This window comes from Bos javanicus, chromosome 13, assembly GCF_032452875.1.
Source record: "Bos javanicus breed banteng chromosome 13, ARS-OSU_banteng_1.0, whole genome shotgun sequence".
In the NCBI taxonomy this organism is placed as follows: Eukaryota; Metazoa; Chordata; class Mammalia; order Artiodactyla; family Bovidae; genus Bos; species Bos javanicus.
The window spans coordinates 64496251-64517670 of NC_083880.1; the positions used below are offsets into that span (position 1 = coordinate 64496251).

At 54.0% G+C, this 21420-nt stretch overlaps 2 protein-coding genes across 2 annotated transcripts in view; one reads left to right on the forward strand and one right to left on the reverse strand.

Moving 5' to 3' along the window:
• MMP24 (matrix metallopeptidase 24) overlaps positions 1-19784 on the forward strand; it is a 54835-nt gene extending 35051 nt beyond the window's left edge. The window contains exons 5-9 of the mRNA XM_061437375.1: positions 8161-8322; positions 10367-10581; positions 13269-13407; positions 14800-15066; positions 17114-19784. Of these exons, the coding sequence (XP_061293359.1) occupies positions 8161-8322; positions 10367-10581; positions 13269-13407; positions 14800-15066; positions 17114-17451 (1121 nt within the window). The 3' untranslated portion in view covers positions 17452-19784. The remainder of the gene's footprint in view (positions 1-8160; positions 8323-10366; positions 10582-13268; positions 13408-14799; positions 15067-17113) is intronic.
• MMP24OS (MMP24 opposite strand) lies at positions 19136-20983 on the reverse strand. Its single transcript, XM_061437383.1, has 2 exons — positions 20799-20983; positions 19136-20714 (listed from the first exon to the last, which is right to left on the reverse strand). The coding sequence occupies exon 2, from the start codon at positions 20709-20711 to the stop codon at positions 20502-20504; it is 210 nt and encodes a 69-aa protein (XP_061293367.1). The 5' UTR covers positions 20712-20714; positions 20799-20983; the 3' UTR covers positions 19136-20501.
• Positions 20984-21420: the final 437 nt, after the last annotated feature.

Below are 21420 nucleotides of genomic sequence, written 5' to 3' on the forward strand. Positions count from 1 at the left end.
TGTTCAGTCCTCTTCCCATCCAGCTCCATCCCCTCTGTCCAGGCATTCCTTCCCTTGTGTCCTCAATGTGTTTCCCGGCTTTCCAAACACCTATTCTTTATCTCCTTCTTATTCTTGGATCAGTGTCAACCAGTCAGCGGTCTGCGCTCGCTGATAAAGTGTGAAGAGAGGAGAACTAACAGTTTTGCCTGCCCATTATGTGCCAGGCACTGCTAGCTGATAACGGTCAGAGCCCTGAGAGAGATAAATGAATGATTAAAGACACTCTTCCTCGGCCCTGCCCTTCCCAGCTCTGGGTGGACACTTCTACAATGCTCCTTGCTGGTGGAGACCTTGGGCCAGTCCCCAAATCCAGAGAACTTCCGGGGGTGCGTGTGGGAGGAGTGGATGGGCACCATCCTGACACCCTCTTGTCGGTCCCACCCCACTGTCACCCACAGCCAACAATTCAGACAGAAATTCCAAGACAGCTCATGTCTTCTTTGGATGGGAGTCAAGACTTTGCTCTGGAAAACCAGGCATGAATTATACAGAGGCAGTTCATAACCCCAGTAATAGACTGCTAGAAACCAGAATGCAGCCATTGCCTAAGGACAGCCTTTGGAAGGAGACGAAAGGAACCAGGATTGATTGAGCACCTGCGTGTTATCTTGTTTAATTTCTGCATAAACTCAATGAGGGCACTGAGGGCAGCTTCCTGGGAATTTTTTGTTTGGTGGCTTTCTTCTCTATTCTAAATTTCTGTTAGGAAAAATTTCACGCTCACAAAGTAGGAAGAATGATAACAGGAGCCCCCAGGCACCAATCAGCCTAATCCGGCAGTTATCAACATTACATCAGTACTGATTCATCTACCTTCCCCCTACCTTGATTTTTTTTTAATATGTATTTTAAAGAAAATTTTAAATACAGTGTCATTGTATCTGTAAATACTCTAGTACTGGACTGGCCAAAAATTTCACTTGGATTTTTCTGTAAGACGTTATGGAAAAACCCATTTGAACTTTTTAGTCAACCCAATACATACCCCTAACAGATTTTTTTTCTTTCTTGCTAAAAGACATTTCTTTCTACAGTAGGTCCTCGTTGATTACCTGTTTTAAATATAACACCATGTACATGTCAATCCCAAACTTCCGGTCTATCCCTCTTCCCACTCTACCCCACTGGCAACCATAAGTTCATTCTCTAAGTTCTAAAAGTAAAAAAAAAAAAAATAGTGAAAGTGTTAATCACTCCATCGTGTCCAACTCTGTGACCCCATGGACCGTAGCCCGCCAGGCTCCTCCGTCCATGGCATTTCCCAGGCAACAATACTGGAGTGGGTTGCCATTCGCTTCTCCAGGGGATCTTCCCCACCCAGGGATAGAACCTGGGTCTCCTGCATTGCAAGTGGATTCTTTACCATCTGAGCCACCAGGGAACCCCCTGAGTTCTAAGAGACTATTTTTAACACGACCACAAAATTATGATCAAGCCCAACAACATTAATAATAATTTCTTAAAATCCAATACCAAAAATAAAATTTAAAAAAATCCAATACCCAAAAATAAAATTTAAAAAAATCCAATACCCAATCTGTTCATTTTCTCGAATCACCTAAAAATGGCTTTTACAGTTGTTTACTTGCATCAGGATCCAAACAGCATCCACACATCATTCATGGTTGACATGTCTCTTAAGACACTTTCTATTACCAGTCACCTCGATTTTCTCGTCCCTGTACCTGTTGAAGAAACTGGGTCATTTGTCCTGAGTATAGGCGTTAGACTCAACTAGATTCGGGTTCACTTTTTTTTATATATAATTGTTTCTTTTTTATTGGAGTATAGTTGATTTACACTGTTGTGTTAGTTTCAAGTTTTCAGCAATGTGAACCAGTTATACGTTTATTCACTCTGTTTTAGATTCTTGTCCCATATAGGCCATTACAGAGAATTGAGTAGAGTTCCCTGTGCTATATGGTCCTCATTAGTTATCTATTTTATATATAGTAGTGTGTACATGTCAATCCCAATCTCCCCACTCTTACCCCTTGGTAACTGTAAGTTTATTTTCTACATCTGTATCTCTATTTCTGTTTTGCAGATAAATTCATTTGTACCTATATTTTGAAGATTCTACATATAAGCAATATCATGATACTTGTCTTTCTCTGACTTAGGTGCACTCTTACCATATCTCTCTTCCCTGTCTATCCTGAATATCAATAATTAGATGTTTAAAAAACAAAACAAAAACCCTGCCTGCCAATACAACAGAGGTGGTTTCGATTCCTGAGTTGGGAAGATCCCCTGAAGGAGGGCAGGGCAAGCCACTCCAGTATTCTTGCCTGGAGAATCCCATGGACAGAGGAGCCTGGCAGGCTATAGTCCATGGGGTCATGCAGATTCAGACACGAAGTGTCTTAGCAGGTACACACAATAATCAGATCAACAGGCCTGGCTGGATTGACTCTTCCGGAGAGAATGCTCCCCACGTGGCACTGGTCCTCCCTGTTGCATCACATTTGGGAAGCACGTGTGATGCAGGCTGTCCCACTCCGAGTGACATGAAGGCTGAATGGTTGGTACAGGTGTGTCAGCCTGACCCAACCATTATAAAATTCACCCAGGGGACTTTATTTTTAAAAGGTTGCCTAAGCCCTAACTGCTCAGTTGTGTCTGACTCTTTGCCATCCCATGGAATTCTCCAGGCCAGAATACTGGAGTGGGTAGCCTTTCCCTTCTCCAGGGGATCTTCCCAACCCAGGGATTGAACCAGGGTCTCCCGCATTGCAGGCAGATTCTTTACCAGCTGAGCTTGCTCCTTGGAAGAAAAATTATGACCAACCTAGACAGCATATTTAAAAGCAGAGACATTACTTTGCCAACAAAGGTCGGTCTAGTCAAAGCTATGGTTTTTCCAGTAGTCATGGATGGATGTGAGAGTTGGACTATAAAGAAAGTTCAGCGTTGAAGAATTGATGCTTTTGAACTGTGGTGTTAGAAAAGACTCTTGAGAGTCCCTTGAACAGCAAGCAAATCCAACCAGTCCATCCTAAAGGAAATCAGTCCTGAATATTCATTGGAAGGACTGATGCTGAAGCTGAAACTCCAATACTTTGGCCACCTGATGCAAAGAACTAACTCATTGGAAAAGACCCTTATGCTGGGAATGATTGAAGGAGGGAGGAGAAGGGGACAACAGAGGATGAGATGGTTGGATGGCATCATGGACTCAATGGACATGAGCTTGAATAAGCTCCAGGAGTTGGTGATGGACAGGGAAGCCTGGCGTGCTGCAGTCCATGGGGTCGCAAAGAGTCGGACACAACTGAGAGACTGAACTGAACTGAACTGAAGCCCTAACCACAAACTTCTTAATCCGAATCTCCTTCACATGTGCATTTAGAAGGTGCTCCTGGAGAACCACTCCTGAAATGTGTGCTGCTGCTGCTAAGTCGCTTCAGTCGTGTCCGACTCTGTGCGACCCCATAGACTGCAGCCTACCAGGCTTCCCCGTCCCTGGGATTCTCCAGGCAAGAACACTGGAGTGGGTTGCCATTTCCTTCTCCAATGCATGAAAGTGAAAAGTGAAAGTGAAGTCGCTCAGTCGTGTCCGAGACCCCATGGACTGCAGCCTACCAGGCTCCTCTGTCCATGGGATTTTCCAGGCAAGAGTACTGGATTGGGGTGCCATTGCCTTCTCCACCTGAAATGTGTAGATGATTCTAATTCCCCACCTCTTCAGAGTCTGTGTGAAAGGCAATCTGGCCCACCACACCTTTAAGCTAAGTTCGGGGAGTCTCCCAGGCACCCCATGTCTTCATCTCTTTCCAATGGATCAAGCAGTGAAGTCAGCAGAGGAGACTGGGAGGGAGCCCAGCCCTGGGGAAGGTGACAAGACCGGAAGAGTCACAGGGCCAGCCCTTCACAGTTACTGTAGAGACCGCTCCTCACCCCGGGAACTAGACTGGCAGGGCGGTAAGGAAAGGTTCGTTTTGAGTGGTTAAGTTCACACAGGCAGTGGCAGAAGACTAGAGCAGAAAGCCAACAAACCAAAAATTCCCAGGAGGGGAACTTCCCTGGTGGTCAAGTGGCTAAGAGTCCACGCTCCCAATGCAGGTTTGATCCCTGGCTGGGGAACTAGATCCCACGTGCCACAACTAAGCAACTAAGATCTGACATAGCCAAACAAAATAAGCATATTTTTTTAAAAATTCCCAGGAGGCTGAACTTACGCCCTCACTGAATTTCTGTGGAAATTAAATGAGATAACACACAGGTGCTCAATCAATCTTGGTCCCTTTTGTCTCCTTCCAAAGGTTGTCCTCGGGCAGTGGCTGCATTCCTGTTTCTAGCAGTCTATTGCTGGGGTTATGAGCTGCATCTGGAAAGTTTATGCTTGGTTTTCCAGAGCAAAGTTCTGACTCTTGTCCAAAGAAAACATGAGCTGTCTCACAACCAGGACTCTGAATTTGTAACAGTCGCCCTAGTTGGTTCTGCTGCAGGTCATCCAAAGACTGCATCTGGAAAAATACCGATCATTCAGCATGCGTCTGTCCTAGCCGCTGTCACCTTACCTTGCCAAGAACAGAGCTTTCCCTCAAGGAGCTCACAGTCCTGGGGCAGAAGAGAATGCACTCCTGGCTGTGATGGAGGGTGGAAAGAGGTCAGGGCCATCAAGATGGTACAGGTAAACTGCTGGGAGAGTGTAGAGAAGGAAGCACTTGCTGCCAGTTGGGGAAATCAAGGAAGGTTTCCTGGAGGATGTGGCTGAACACTGAAGGAGTATGGTTGTTCCAGGTGGAGGGGACAGCACTGGCAGAAGAATAGAGGCAAAAGGAAATGCTGTCCCATTCTGGAGTTCTTGCCATGTGGCGATGGTGGTAAAGAACCCATCTGCCAATACAAGAGACGTAAGAGATGCGGGGTTCCATCTATGGGTCGGGAAGATCCCCTGGAGGAGGGCATGGCAGGCAACCCACTCCAGTATTCTTGCCTGGAAAATCCCACGGACAGAGGAGCCTGGCAGGCTATGGTCCATAGGGTCCCAAAGAGTAGGACACGACTGAAGCAACTTAGCACATACCATTTTGGGGGGTGCAGGAGTCAGTGAGATGGGACTGACCAAAGATGGAGGTGCTAAGAAAAGGGAAGGAAGCTGAGATCAGGTATACTGGAATGGCCGAGTAGACTGCTGGGTGCTTGCTAGGAGGCCCAAAGGACCTGAGCGCCCAGCTCAAGGGAACTCTCCCTGTTGAAGAGACGTCGCAGCTCAACGTGACCCTGATAATTAACCGCGATAGTTCCGTGCCTGGAGGTGGTGTGAGCATTTGTGTATACCTTGCCACTTTAATCTTCACCCCATTTTTATGATGAAGTACCATTAGTCCCCTTGTTCTACAGATGAAGAGATTTAAAATGTCACACTGCTAGGACAGGGCAGAGCCAGGATTCCTGGCAGTCTGCCCCCCAGGGACGCCACTTCTGACCACGCCACTTCTCTGCCCCTTGCCCTCTTGGATGGTGAAGCCCCTAGCCGCCTCCTGCTCATTAAGCACGGGGGTCTTCTCCATCCCTCTGCTTTTCCCCTCACAAGCTCCAGGAGTTCTCCTGCCCCTCTTCTCTCTCCTTCCATCTCCCCAAGCGTCCCCCGACACTGAACAGGTCTCTCGGGTTTCTGTGGAGTAGTATGCCCGCTCCCCCGACACTGAACAGGTCTCTCGGGTTCCTGTGGAGTAGTATGCCCACTCCCCAGCTCTCCCCTGCCATTTTGGTCCCTGGAGCAAATCCACAGGCCCCTTTCCTTCAAGACTTCCTCCTTTTCTCTGCCGAGACCCGGCACAGAGGCTCATAAGGTAATAGACACAGGACCAAGGGTTAGAGGCTGGCCAGGTGCTCAGGCTCTGCTCCCTGGTTGCTAGCTGAGGACACCCTCCCACCCCCACCCACCGAGGAAGAGCCCGGTCAAGACACCGAGGCCGGAACAGCTTGTCCCAGGTCGTGGAACAGGCCAGGAGCAGAGCCAGGACTGGACCCCAGGAAGCAGAGCTGCCTCCCACTGGCGCTAGCAGCCGCCTTTGTTTGGGATGGAGTTCAGAGATGAGCTCACCCTTCCCTGCTGCCAGAGGGGCCAGGACCTGAGGAAGCAACTGGGGGCGGCCTGGCCTCCTCATGCCAGCTTGCCCTGCCCCAGCAGAAGGCCAGCCCCAGGCTCTTGGCCAACCTTGCCCTGATCTCACCCATCCCCCTTCGCTGAAGGCACCGGTGGCATCAGCAGCACGGCAGGCAGGCACGTGTGCCCCAGAGGGCTCTTCTTTCTCCCCAAGACCTTACCCAGGAAGGCCAGTCGCAATCCCTGGCCTCCTCTGGCCCTCGGGGGGCCCTCAGCCAGTGGGTGTAGGGCAAGTTGACCACTGACACTGGGGCTGGAGTGGGTGCAAGGAGTCCTGAGCACCTCCTGGGCTCCTAGCAGCCTCCCCTGCACTTCAAGGTGGCAGGAACGGGCTGTGACATGCCTTGAAAGTGAAAGGGTTAGTCGCTCAGCAGTGTCCACCCCTTTGTGACCCCAGGCACTGTAGCCCACCAGGCTCCTCTGTCCATGGGATCTCCCAGGCAAGAATACTGGAGTGGGTTGCCATTCCCTCCTCCAGGGGAATCTTCCAAAGCCAGGGATCGAACCCACGTCTCCCACATTGCGGGCAGATTCTTTACCATCTGTTAGGGCTGGGCAATAGAGGCAGGGCTCAAGGGACATTCAACTGCCAGAGGTCAAGGCCAGCAGGAGTCTGTAAATGGACATATATGAGTCAGAACTGTTGATATGCCAGCCTGCTCAACTTCCTGCCCCTTGGATTTCTTTCCCAAAGCCAGGGCAACTTCATCCTCGAAAAATCAGGCCCTGCCCAGTCCCAGGCTTGATCAAGACACTCAGGGGAGTTGACTTTAAGAGGATCTGGTTTCTGGAACCCCAATGGCTTCATGCTTCATTTCTGGTCAATGGGCTTGTTCCGGGGACCAAGCTTCTGCCTTTTGAATGGTAACAACAGTTGTCACGTGTCTTCTCCTATCCAATCCTCTCACAGCCCTTCCGGGTAGATATGATCTCCCCATTGTACAGATGAGGACACTGAGATTCAGGAGGTAGACCTTCTGGGCAAGTTCACAAAGCTGGGGGTGGGGCGGCAGGTAGAGCTGGAAATGAACAAGTCCTGTCCTGTTCTGGGGCCCAGCTCATGACCACTCTGCTGTGTTGCTGCCTCAGCTTCACACTGGGGATCCCACATCCCACTTTCAGCACATGGACCTTGTTGTTTGCACAGGCATCTGAGTCCCTGCGTTGATCTTGACCTCAGGACTGAGAGCGGCTGTGTGACCCAAGCCCCGCCTACCCCCGGGTCTCTGAAGATGACGGCCAGCCTGCCGCCCCAAGGACTCCCTTCTGCCCGTCCGCTCCCTCCTCCTGGCACAGGCCCTTTCTTACTTCCAGACAGACCCCTCTGATCTCCCCGCCTCTGGTCTAATCACCCACTGATCCTTCCTCCGACTGCGGCGTGATTACATCATGCTGCCACCCCCACTCCTGCTCAAACCCCCGCGGACCAAGAAGCCAATCCGAATTCCTGCGCGGGCATCACAAGCCCTGCCCGCCAGCCGGCTGACCTCATCTCCCTCTGGCCCTCCCCTCCTGCTTTGTTCCAGGGCCAAGTAGAATGAAACTGCTTGTCCCTGGACCTTGTTTACAGGCGTTCCCTCTGCCAGGAAGGCCGCCCCCACCCCTATTCCTCTCCTTCCCACTGAATCCATTCTCCTGACTAACTTCTTATCTTTATAGGCTTACCTGAAGCTTCACCTCTGTGAAGCTCTCCCTTGAACATCTTCCTTCCAAGTGTCAGTAACTTCTCCCTCCTCCCCAGAATCCTCACCTGACCCCTGGAGACAGCTATTGAAGCACCTGGAACACTAATTTCACTTATTTTCTTTTCTCTGCCCCTACCCCTGCCACTGTATGGAAAGTTCTGGAAGGCAGGGACATGTCTTGATTTCTCTGTATGGCCCAGTGTCTGGCACAGGGCCTGAGACAAAGTTTATGCTGGGTGTTGCTGAAGTAATGGGTTGACTGCCTCTGACACCTAAGTGGGCACCCTGGGCACCTCCCCATCTCGCCCTCTGCAGGGAATGACCTCTTCCTGGTGGCTGTGCATGAGCTGGGCCACGCGCTGGGCCTCGAGCACTCCAACGACCCCAGTGCCATCATGGCGCCCTTCTACCAGTACATGGAGACGCACAACTTCAAGCTGCCTCAGGACGATCTCCAGGGCATCCAGAAGATCTACGGTGTGTGGAGGGGAGAGGGGCCACCCTTCTCCCCTCGAGGCTGGGCTGTCACTGCCTGGGCGGAGGGGGAGGCTGGGGAGCACTGCGGTCTCTGACCACTGTCTGACCGTTAGAGACCTGTGGTGTCTTTGCTTAACCAGAGAGGGCAAGGCTCCCCACCTCCCTCCCTGAACACTTGGGACACCTAGGGGAGGGTCCAAGCTGCCACTGGGAGGGACAAAAGTGACGAGCGGGCCACCCATTCCCCCTCCTCCACTTACCTTCCCTCCACGCACCTCCCCTTACCTTCTGCAGTTCCCTTTCAAGGGGTCCCACCTCAAGCCAAGAGATTCACACGTACACTCAAGAAATGGTGGTGCAACAGGATGAGTATTATCACCAGAGCTTTTTGCTTAAACAAGAAAAAAAGAAACTAGGCTGATACCTGGATGAGATTTGAGGGGCCTGCTACCATGCCCCCCTCCATGCTCTGTTCACACTGGTGCAGGAAGTTCTTGTTCTTGTCCAGGCGGTTGAGACAGAAAGACCCGTTTATGAGAGCAGATGCATGTCCGTATAGTACGACCCCCACAGATCCCAGGATGTGAGGTGTGGAAGGAGGGCTCCGTCTGGGGCCCTGAGGACCTCACAGAGGAGGTGGCCTCACCCAAAGCCTGGAGGATGGGTAGGATCTCCATAGGTGAAACCGTGGAGGACTGGACAGGTGGTGGGGACTGCAAGGTATTTTGAAAATAAAATGGACTGTATTTGCTGAGAGTAGACATGGGGGTAAGGGGATGGATTATGCCAAGGTTTCTGGGTTTTATAATCACAGAGCAATGGGACTGACTCCTATCACTCAGAGATCTGGGCTGGGATATTGATTTGGGATCTTTGGTGTTCAATATGGTAGCCACTAGCCACATGTGGCTATTTAAATTCATATTAATTAGAATTAAATAAAATTAAAATTTCAGTTCCTCTGCCACGCTAATAGTCAGTCATTTCAAGTGCTCAACAGCCTCACGTGGCTAGAGGCTGCTATACAAGACAGTGCAGATACAGAACATTTATGTCATCACAGAACGTCCCATGGGACGGCTCTAACATCAAGGGTCTTTACAGCCGTGAACCTAGAAGAGATCACAGAGGGCAGTGATTCTCAACTTGGCCTCCCATTGGAATCATCTTGGGACTTGAATTTTAAAAAATACTGTTACTCAGGCTTCGCCCCCAGAGATTGGATATTAACTGGTCTGGGGTGCCTTCTGAACATCAGGGTTTTCAAAGTTTTCCAGGTAATCCTAATCCTTGCAGCCCAAGTTGAGAAGCACCTAGGGACCAAAACAGAGAGACGAGAAGAGGGCCCACGGCTGTGCTGACCCGTAGAGCAGAGTGGACGAGGAAAGGCTGCCAGCAAAGGAGGCAAAGCCGGGACAGTCCACGGAGGCAGAAGGGAAACCAAGAGAGTGCAGGGTTCTGGAAGAGAAGAGTGTTTTAAGGAAAGCGTTTCTGTGATCTTGCTGGTCTGGCCTCAGACCAGCAACTTTGGCCTCACCTGAGAGCTTGAAGAAATGCAGAATGGCAGGCCCCCCCACCCAGATACTCTTGAATCCCAACCTGCATTTTTATCAAGACTCCTGGATGATTCATATGGATATCAAAGTTTGAGTCAAGTAACTGTCGGATTTGGCAACATGGAGGTCATGGGTGATCTTGACAGGAGTTTCCATGGGTCATGGAGCAGAGGCCGTACTGGAGCAGGGGGAAGAAAGAGGAGAGCAGGTGGGGAGGGAAGGGGACACTGAGGGACACCTGCTCTCTCGTAAGAGCAGAGAAGAAAGAGAAGATCTCAGCTTTGGGGGTGGGAAGATGAGCGTTCCCATTTAATGGCCGTTTTCATCTATTTTCTGAAAGATTGGGGCAGTAAACAGAGGGGAGGGGGGACAGGATAGGAGGCGGAAGTGTGACAGGCTTGTCTCACACTGCCTGGCGACGCGGAGGCAACAGCAGTGGGGCACAGGGAACGGCTGCCCCCACCCTAAGGCGCAGCCCCTCTCTCCAGGACCCCCGGCCGAGCCCCTGGAGCCCACCAGGCCCCTCCCCACGCTGCCGGTGCGCAGGATCCACTCACCGTCAGAGAGGAAGCACGAGCGCCAGCCCAGGCCCCCGCGGCCACCCCTCGGGGACCGGCCAGCCACACCAGGCGCCAAACCCAACATCTGTGACGGCAACTTCAACACGGTGGCCCTCTTCCGGGGCGAGATGTTTGTGTTTAAGGTAGGACCTCAGTGCTCCCCTCCCACCCCTTCCCCCATGGGTGGGAGAGAGCGGCTGCTCTGGGATTAGGCCTTCTGGGGGGGCCCAGATGGATGGGAGCAAGTCCCGCAGCCAGGACACTGAGTCTCTTTCTGGCGCTGCTGGGTCAGTGGACTGTTTTCAAGAGGGAAGGGGGAAGATGGGTGAGTCTGCCCCTTCCCAGGGGTCAACGCTGGGGAAAAAGTGTTGGAGTCTGGCCTCTGTTCTGTGACTGAGCAAGTCACGTCCATTGTCTGGATCTCGGTTTCTCCCCCTGAGAGCTGGGGGAGTCACTTGCTCTAACGAACAGTGTGTGCAGATCCCACGAGTCGTGCCTGTGACGACAGCAGCTTGGAGTAGGGGCTGGTGCAACCATGGCTGAGTCTGTCTCTGGTCCTGGCAGGGCTGAGAGGATGGTTCTGAGGTGCCCCTGACAGAAAGCTGGCCAGGTCACGTCCCTTGTCCTGCTCGGGTCTCTCTAGCCATGGGCTGACAGGGTGGTGGCCTGCTCCTGTGTTGCAGTTGGGTTGTCAGGGAAGCCAACTCTGGGACAGTGTTTGGGATGCAGGATTTTTTTTTTAAAGATTATTTTGATGTGGACCATTTAAAAGTCTTTGTTGGATTTGTTACAATATTGCTTCTGTTATGTTTTGGTCTTTTGGCCCCAAGGCACATGGGCTCCTATTTCCCCAGCCAGGGATCGAACCTGTGCCCTCTACATTGCAAGGCAAAGTCTTAACCACTTCTGCTAGGGTAATCCTGTGATGCAGGATTTTGACTAAGACGCACATTTGGGACCCACATCTGTGGGAAGGAGGAGAGGGACGCCTGGCAGGGCAAGAGGAGAAGACATTAATGAGTAGCAACTAGGCCCACTAAAGGGACTTCCCTGGTGGCTCAGATGGTAAAGAATCTGCCTGCAATACAGTACATTTGAGTTTGATCCCTGGGTCGGGACAATCCCCCTGGAGAAGGAAATGGCAACCCACTTCAGTATTCTTGCCTGGAGAATCCCATGGACAGAGGAGCCTGGTGGGCTTTAGTCCATGGGATCGCAGAGACTACTGAGAAACAAACAATACTAATAGGCCCACCGCAGACCTGGCCACCCCCGCAGAGAGCTCTGGGACTAGAACGGCCCATCAGAGTCGTCCCACTTGGGCCCCAAATGGCTGGAACTTTATTCAGTCCCTGGACAAAGGAGGCCATGACCTTGGGGGAGTTGTCTGGAGCTGAGGCCATCCCCAGGGAGGCTAACAGGTGAAAACTGCCTGCTGACCACACTCCCAGCCCCCAGGACGAGAACCCCTCCACTGACGGGGGTCTGGGCCCCGTGTCTCCAGCACACTGGGGGATTGTGGAGGGCTGCCCCACCCCACGCCCCTTGTGGATTCTCCCCAGCAAGCTTTGAGCTCTGACCAAGAATCAGGCAACAGAGGTCCACCCCAGTCCTGCTCTGACTGTGAGGCTCAAAGGAAGTTACTAGGCCTTCCTTAAGACTCTATCTCAGATCTACTTAACAGGAGTTGTGAAAGTCAAAATAAGGTTTAAAAAGCTGGGTGTGAAAGTGCTTTGTAAAACACCTAAAAGAAGCAAATCTTCTCTAGCTTTTGAACCATCTTTTATGTATCATGTTCGTTTTTCTGTACCCTTGGATCCTCGAGCTGAATGAGTCCTAAGCAAGTCTGGGTTTTATCATTCCCATTGACACATAAGAAAACTGAGGCCCTGGGAAGTCACAGGCCTCGCCCAGAGTGCCTACCAACCAGGACGGCAGTGGGACAAGGCACCAGTGTGCGGAGGAGGGCTTTTTCCCACACTTGGCCTGTTGAGCTACCATGTAATCAACACCAGCTATGTGCCCTGTACTGTTCTAAGCGCTTCACCTATAATCTCTCATCTTTCCCTTCATTATTACCTGGCTCATGAATGGCAAAGAATCTGCCTGCAACACGGGAGACCTGAGTTTGACCCCTGGGTTGGGAAGATCCCCTGGAGGAGGGCATGGCAACCCACTCCAGTATTTTTGCCTAGAGAATCCCATGGACAGAGGAGCCTGGTGGGCTACAGTCCACGGGGTCGCAAAGAGTCGGACACAACTGATGGACTAAGCCCAGCACAGTACAGGTGAGGCTCTTCAAGTACTGAGCCCCAGGTCATGCACCTGTAAGAGGATGAATTCACAGCCAGGGCTTGGGGGAATTTCCACAGCTTGCTTCCCATGGTCCTTGCCCTGCTTGCCAGCTGGAGCCAGCCATGAGGCGGGCACTCTGCCCGGCATCAATGAGCGCCCCCTGCTGCCCAGCCTCGGGAAGGGCCCCTCTGGTGTCAGTAACTCTCCTCTGCCCTCCTGTGGTCAACCCAGGCACTGCACCATCCTTTCCAGCTCCTCCACGCTGCCTCCTTTTCCCCCTAGGCCTGTCCGTCAGGTCTGTCTTGCGACCCCCTGGGCAACAAGAGCCATTGGATGCCTTATTGAAGAGAGGTGATGAGCATCCTGGCTTCAGCATTGGGCTCCGAAATTTAGATGCAGTAAATGGACAGACTTCATGGAGGCTTGCAAGGGGGGCGACCAGGGGAAGTTGTTGGGTTGTTGGGGCCGGAGTCCCAGGGCTGAGATCACTGGATTCAAAGGCTATGCCTCTTTCTTTCCTCATCGTAACCCCCAGGATCGCTGGTTCTGGCGCCTGCGCAATAACCGGGTGCAGGAGGGCTACCCCATGCAGATCGAGCAGTTCTGGAAGGGCCTGCCTGCCCGCATAGATGCAGCCTATGAAAGGGCGGATGGAAGATTTGTCTTCTTCAAAGGTAACATGGTCTGTGCAGAGGGGTGGGACAGTTCCCTTCCCTTTTCGGGACGCCCTTTCTCTACCTTTGAAGAGGCAAGACAGGTCTGAGGGGGTGCGGGGGGTGAGGGTGGATCTCCTGCAAGAGCCTTTCTAGCCCTAACACTGACATCGGACAGGACGGACCCCTGTCAGGGAATGACCGTTGAGGGTTTCTATGTGCCAGAGTTGGTGGGGTGACAAGCCTCACCCACACAGGGTAGAGGATGGTAGACAACTGAAGGGCATCTATGCTCCACAGAAGACCACCGCATGAGCTCTATAACAGCCTGGAGGGAGGGGGGCGCACAGGCTGGAGAGGTAAGGGAATGCGGGAGGGGAGCTAGTTGTCCGGCTCACCCAGCTTGTGCTGGGTTGTTTCACTTCGGTTATCTTGACTTGGTCAGGCCTCAGAAGGATAAGATACAGATAGTGAGAAGCGAGGGAAGCATTCCAAGGGACAGGAAAAGCATGGCCAAGGGAGTAGTTCAAGTCCTTTAGAAAACCCACAGGATGGCCATGGAGTGCCACGTGAGAGCCATGCCTGGAAAGGTAGTTTAGGGGAGAGTCCTGAGAGCCCTGGTTGCCCACCCAGACTGTGGTCTCGATCCATTAGGTCAGTGCTGGCATTCACTCTTCGTCTGTGAGCAGCAGAGAGCCAGAGGGCAGGTGGCAGTCAGGGCAGAGGTGAGAGGCCATTTCTGGAGTTGAGGATGTTGCTGGAGTTGAGGAGGGCGATGTCTCTAAGGCTTGTGCCGGGAGGAGCAGTGAGGTCAGGAGATGGAAAAGTCCTTGCAAGAGGCTGAGTGCTGAGAGGAGGAGGAAAGAGGACCAAGGATGCCACCTTCGTGGGGACGCTGCAGGGCAGAGAGGTGGTGAGGGAGCCCTCACAGTGGAGATGAGGAACTCTGGAAGCAGACCTGGAAATTCCCAGAGGTCGGTGGGCAATCAGGGTCTCGGGCCTGGGGCCAGGTCCACTGGGAGAGCGGCCATGGGCCACAGCCTCAGAGCTGGGTGTCACTGGTGGAAGTACTTGTGTGTGTGTAAAGCCAGGAGAGACTGAGGTCACCCAGAAAGGAGCAAGGAGCGAGTCACATGAAACGAAAAGAGGGTGGGGCACAGAGGCGGGGCAGCGTGAGGCAAGCTGCCCAGGACCTGACACTAGATTCCGGCTTCTTGCCCTCTAAGCTCTGCCTGGGCCGAGGGGCCCCAGCCTCCCCCGCCACGGGGATCAAGCTGGCCTAGGGCTGTTTCCCCTTGACACTGGCTTCATGAATGACTTTGGTCCCAATAGATGATGGGCAAGTGGATCTAACCACAATCTCCGGCATTGAATGACTGAGGAAAGCTAATCCTGGGCTCCTCTTGGCCACAGGTGACAAGTACTGGGTGTTTAAGGAGGTGACGGTGGAGCCTGGGTACCCCCACAGCCTGGGAGAGCTGGGCAGCTGTCTGCCCCGAGAAGGCATTGACACAGCTCTGCGCTGGGAACCTGTGGGCAAGACCTACTTTTTCAAAGGCGAGCGGTACTGGCGCTACAGCGAGGAGCGGCGGGCCACGGACCCTGGCTACCCCAAGCCCATCACCGTGTGGAAGGGCATCCCCCAGGCTCCCCAAGGGGCATTCATCAGCAAGGAAGGATGTACGTAAGAGCCCGGCCCGGTTTGGGGGGATCTGGTTTAGTGTAGGTCTCATCGGGGCCCGCCCGTGGGAGGCGTACTCTCATGGTATCCAGGTTTGAGAAATACCACCTGGTGACAAAGACAACTGCCTCATATCGACCCACAGTCACAGTCACTTAATCTTAACAGCTGCCAAGTCAGTTTCTCATCTGTGGGCATCATTCACAACTGAGAGGCTTTCATAGACTGACTTCATTCCCTCAGGCAGCATTTCTCAAGCAGAGGTCCTCAGGAGTACTCTAGGAGTGCTTTGAGTTATCAGATCTGAAATGATGGATGTGGTGATCCAAAGGGCTTTTTCACAGGGCTTGAAGATAACAGAGAGAAGCTTTTTTTTTTTTTTTTTAACGTATGAGATATTTTCTAAGCTTCTCCTGGGTGGCAGGCTGACTCAGAGCCTCTCTCCCCACTAGACTAGAAGCTTATCAAGAAGAAGGACTGAGGGAATGCCATGGTAGTCCAGTGGCTAGGGCTCTGTACTTCAATGCTGAGGGCCTGGGTTCAATCCCTGGTTGGGGTACTCAGACCCCCACAAGCTGTACAGCACAACCAAAAAGAAGAGGGGCTGGGACTTGCCAGGTGCCGAGCACGTATCCATGAATGTTTGTTGAATTCATCTCCATCGATCTGGTCAAAAGCAGACTCTGGAGCCAACCTGGCTGGTTTCATATCCCACCCCCACTACTCAATATGAGTTTGGGCATAGCACTTAAGTCTCTTCATCTATAAAATGGGGATAATAATGGTCCCTACTTCACAGAGCTTTGTGAGGATGAACATAAATTACGTAGAGCAGTTGGCCTGTGCCACGTAAGTTTCAGCTGTTATCATTATCGTCATCCTATTTAGGATGTTTTAGTTTTTATGGAATGACAGGCATTCATTCACTCCACAGTAACTACTGAGAGCCAGGTTGTGTGGGAGGGCTGGAGATGGAGCTTGGAATGACATGTGCATCGCATCTCTGGCTCCCAGCCTAGAGGCAAATAGACAAGTACGGTGGCAACAAAGGCAGTAAGGGAAGGCACTTGGGAGAGAGCATCTGAGCAGAGGGCCCTGTGAGAGGGGGTTGTCAGGAAGGGCTCTCCAAGGAGACGTCTCTGGTAAGAAAGCCAGGGGCTAACAGGGGAGCTGCTATTTGGTGGCTCTCCTGTGTCACTGATGCTTTACACACGTGGCCTTACTCTTTGGGGGAGCCTCAGAGACAGGTGACATCAGGAACCTTAGCCAATGAAAGTCCCAGCCAGGGTGAGGAGCCGGCCAATGGGAGAACGTGAGTTGCTCTCCATCAGGACTGGCTTGGGCAATACAGCTGCTGCAGGGAGCCTTGTGGTGGCTGCCAAGCCCTGCTGCCTCTTTGCCTTCCATCCCGTCCCCCAGCAGGGTCCCAGCGACCCTGCAATCTGTGTTGTGAAGTCATGTGTGCCAAGCCCCCAAAAAGGCATGGTAATTACCAAGAGGTGGTGTCCACTGTCGACAAGAGAATTCTGGCTCCTTGTCTCCCTTGGCTCAGGCAGGAGTGGGTGCAGCCCTGGAGCTAGCTGTGGAGGCAGCGCTGTACAAGCTCTGAGTAGGGGGTTGCATCTGACCCATGTTGGGGTGGGGGGCAAGAGGGGGTATTGGCATAGTACAACAGGGCTGAGAAGGGTCCTTGTCTAGGAAACACTAAATGAACTCACCAGTTCTACCTAAAGCCCCTCAGTGGCTTCCCAGCACCTCTGAGATGACAGGGTGGGCTGGTCTGGGTCTGGGTGCCTCTGCAGCTGGGCAGGTCATACTCCCTGACCAGCCACACCCTCTGCGGGGTGTGCCGGGCACTCCAGGTATTCCAGCACGCTGTCCCCACCGCCGCATGCGCCCACCCCCACCTTCAGAGCTGCTCGTGGGCTCCTCTCGAGTGGGAGGCGCCCCCTCCTCCACACTGCCACAGCCTCTTGCCTCTTCCTGCTGGCCCAGAGCAGGTGCAGGGAGTGTCTGGGATGGTGATGCTGGGCCGTGTTTCTGCAGATTACACGTACTTCTATAAGGGCCGGGACTACTGGAAGTTTGACAACCAGAAGCTGAGCGTGGAGCCAGGCTACCCGCGCAACATCTTGCGGGACTGGATGGGCTGCAACCAGAAGGAGGCGGAGCGGCGCAAGGAGCGGAGGCTACCCCAGGACGACGTGGACATCATGGTGACCATCAACGACGTGCCAGGCTCTGTCAACGCGGTGGCCGTGGTTATACCCTGCATCCTGTCCCTCTGCATCCTGGTGCTGGTCTACACCATCTTCCAGTTCAAGAACAAGGCGGGCCCTCAGCCTGTCACCTACTATAAGCGGCCGGTCCAGGAGTGGGTGTGAGCAGCCCAGAGCCCTCTTTGTCCACTCAGTCTGGCCGGCCAGGCCCTTCCTCACCAGGGTCTGAGGGGCAGCTCTGGCCACTGCCCACCGGGGCCAGCAGGGCCCTAGGCTAGGCCAGGGGTCATGTAGCTGAAATGGTGGTGCATTGGCCTGGGCTGAGCATGGGGCAGGGAGTGATGGCGGCTGTGCCCCAGGGTGGGTGCCTGGTGCCCAGCTGCCAGCCTTCTGTCCTGGGTAACTGCTCCCTACTCCAGGGAACAGGCCAGGCCCTGTCAGGAGGCAGGGCCCACGCCAGGAGGCGGCCCTGTGGTCACTGCGCCCCGTGGTGTCCATGAGGCACCACGGTGCTGAACCTGGCTGGACCCAGCACCTTCTGTGGGAAGCCAGCACAGCTCTTGGCCCCATCTGGGAGATGCCACCAGTCCTGGCCCCCTTTGCCAACACCTGCTGGTCAGATGTCCCCCCACCCCACTCCCACTGTCCTCCACGGCTACAGGACCCCTGCTGCCGACACGGTGGGCAGCAAGCCTGGGTTTCCCCTGCTGCCATAGCAGACCCCTCAGGAAACCTGCTCCACACGTCAGGGTCTCCTCTGAGACCCGGAATTTAGGGTCACATGCTGCAGGCAGGGCTGTGGCCCAGCTGGGTCTGACAAGGACCCAGCTGTCACATCGTGAATATTTCAGTGTCCTGTCACTATTGTTTAAAGTCCCATTTTGCAAAGGCTGCTTGAGGCTTTAGGTGAATTAGCGGTGACTGTCTTGGCAAGGCCAGCCCTCCCCCCAGCGATAGGGACCAAGGTGCTGTTAAGGCCACTCCAGTGCCCCAACACCCCAGGAGCCGGGCCCTGATAATGAGGCTACAGGGTGGGAGCAGGAGCTGACCCCTCTCTGGAGGCTGATTTAAGTTTGTAGCTGTCCTCTACTCTTCCGTTTCTCTCACCATCCCCCAAGTCCCTGCCCTGCTCCACCCTGTCGCCTGTGGCCTGAGAGCTCAGCCTGATTCAGTGAGACAGAAATGACTCCAGGCCAACACTCTCATGACCCTGGGGGAAGGGGCCCAGGGCAGTCTTCTGAAATGCTCAGAGCCCGCACCCCTAGGTGCCCTGAGACCAACTCAATTTCTCAGCCCAGAAGCAGTGTTTATACCATGAGCTTGGCCCCTGCTAACCCAGCTCTCTGGGCCCACCACCCTGCACTGCTCTTTGGAAAAGGGCACCCATAACTGGTAACAGGCCCAAGCCTAGGGGCCCGCCCTTCACTGTCTCTGGCAGGAATTCTTAGGGCTCGGTTTGCCTCACATCAACCCAGGAAGAGGCAGACCTGCTTGTTGCTAAGGAGCCAGAGGCAGTACCAATGGGCTCAATGATGTCCATGGGCTCTCTGCCAAATCCAAGAGGAGATGTCAGTCTTTGGGGGTGCTGGCAGGGCCTCTGAGCCTGCACGGGCCTTGCCCCCTACCCTGTGGCCTCTGAGCTTTGGGTCTGCTTAACCTGTAGCAGACAGGGCCTCTGGGAGCCATCTTGAGCAAAATCTCTTTTGTCCCAGAGACACCTATATGGGTCCACTGTGTTCTGTCATCATCCTTGTTTTTTTTTTTTTCCTCATTTTGGTCAAGGGCGGGCTCCCTGGGGCGGGTGGGGAACAACTGCGGAGATATTAGTGATTCATAGGTTTGTACAGTGTTTTATACTTTGCAAAGCACTTTATTAGCTCACCCGTCCACTCACATGTAACTCATGTAGTCCTTGGGAGGCCAAGGACAACTCTCACTGTGCCCTCAAACAAAGCACAGAGAGGCTGTTACTTGCCCAGGCCATTTAGTGGGCTTGCTGGGCATTGGGTCCCCACCTGTGGACCCCTCCAGGGTCCAAGATGAGATCAGAAGTGTCTCTTTTATCCATCTTTCCTCGGCCTCCCTTCCCCCTTCCCTGGTCCCTCTCCACTCCTCAGGTTGGTGCTCTCACTTTGCGAAAGCTCTAGGCCCCCCAGGCTCCCCACTGGCTCCGGGTACTACTGAGGTCAGCTGAGAAAGAGCAGGAGATGGAGGCAGGCAGCCCAGGCTGCAGATGTGAGGGACGCAGGGCCAGGCCCAGAGAGGGCTCAGCCTGGAGGCTTCCAGTCATGGATTCTCCTGCTTTGGGGTCATCTGTTTGTCCATCATCCCAGGACAGGGCAGACAGACAGAGGGGCAAAGCACTGGGGACCCCAGAGCCCAGCTTCCCCTCAGTCTGGGGAACATCACAGCATTTCAGTGTCAGTCACATTTTAAACTGATCAGCCTTTGTATAATGTTTTTTAAATCATTTCTAAATAAAACAAAAATACAGAGTGTGTCATTTCCCTGGACTGTCGGAACAGGGATCAGGTTCTGAGTGGCCTAAAGAAGCTTCTGGGAGACAAGATGCTTTGGGGTGTCTGGGAGCTACCCAATGCATCTCACCTGCCAGCCCCCAAAATCAGATGCCCTCTCTCTCGAAAGGCTGGCCCTGGAGGCCCTCTGTGACTGGGGTCCCAGCGATAGAACCGGATAATGCCAGGGTGGCCACCCAGGATGGCGCCTCTCCCAGGAGAGGTACGGATGGGCAGGTTCACTGTGGCAAGGTCTTTTCTGAAGTCAAGACACAAGGTGTTATGACCAGGACAAAAGCAAGAGCCCAGTTCTTGGTGATAGGGAAAAATGAGGTGAGGTGAGGTCCGTAACCTTGGGGTCTTCTTACCAAGAGTCCTGACCTGGTTCTGGAAGCCTGTGACGAGAAGGCTGCCCCAGGACCCAGACGGCCGGAGAAACTGTGGGGTGGGTAAAATACTAAAGTCTGAGCTAGTCTGGGTGCAGGCTAAGAAGCAAACAAATCCAGGGTAGCGGGAGGGGCCGGAGGAAAGACGGCGCCCTGAGAGGCTGCAGAGGAGGCTTCCTTCCAGTCCCCCTCGAGCTCCCCGACTCTCCGTGTGCCTCCAGGGTGGGCGAAGGTGGGGAGAGACAAGGGCCCGACCAGGAGAAGCGGACCGGACGACAGGAGGCGGCGGGCGCTAACCGTGCAGGGCGGAGAGTCAGTACCAGGAGGTGCAGGCGATGAGGAAGCGCACGTCGTCCAGCGGCCCCCAGGGGCTGGGCTCTGGCCGGGGCCGATCAGGGCCCTCCGGCGCCTCAGGCTGGGGTTGGGGCTGCGGCTGGGGCTGCGGCTGGGGCTGCGGCTGGGGCTGCGGCTGGGGCTGCGGCGGCTCCGTGGAGCCCTGGCCACCGCTCAGCTGCGCGCCCATGTTCTGCAGGAGGACAGGCCTGTCAGGTGCGGGGCCGGCTGCACACCACCCCTGCCCCGCCCCGCCCCGATGGGGCCCGCCCCTCACCTCGCAACGCCGGAGTCCCGGGTCGGAACAGTCCCAGCGCGGGTCTCCGCTCCCCGCTCGCCAGCGCAGATGCGTCTGGAGGCACTGGCGTCCTGACGTCACGGCGCACGAACCACGCCCCCTAGGCGCCTGGGAAGGTTTCAGGACGCAGGGGCGGGGCCCAACATACCCGACCCCACCCACAAGCAACCAGCCAAACCTGCCCCCAAGTCCCGGGGCCCCGCCCCGCGACCAACTCGGAGCCGATGGGATCCGCCCCAACTACCCTCACCTCTCCAAGCCTGGCTCCTCACGCACCCAAGGCCCTAAGGTAAAGGGCAGGAGATGAGTCTGAGACTGTCCAGGGCACCTAGCAGCCAGGCCAACAACCTCTATCCACCACTGCGGGTTAAGGAGGACAAGGCTGCCCTGTGGCCAGGTGCCCCAGAGCCCTTCAGGATCCTCACACTGGCGTAGGGGAGAGCTGAAACAGACTCATTCTTTGAAGCCAAAACGATAAGGCTGAAGTCGTGTGGAAAACGGTAGTATAATGGAGTGTTTCTTTCTCTTGCCCTGGGATGAAGCTAATGATGGGTGGCATGTAAAACTAAGGGGTGTGTGCATCCTACTCCACCTTCCCCCT

What these genes read in the sequence shown, in the direction of transcription:
- MMP24OS (XM_061437383.1), bottom strand. Translation starts at nt 20,711, where the DNA reads ATGGGCGCGCAGCTGAGCGGTGGCCAGGGCTCCACGGAGCCGCCGCAG.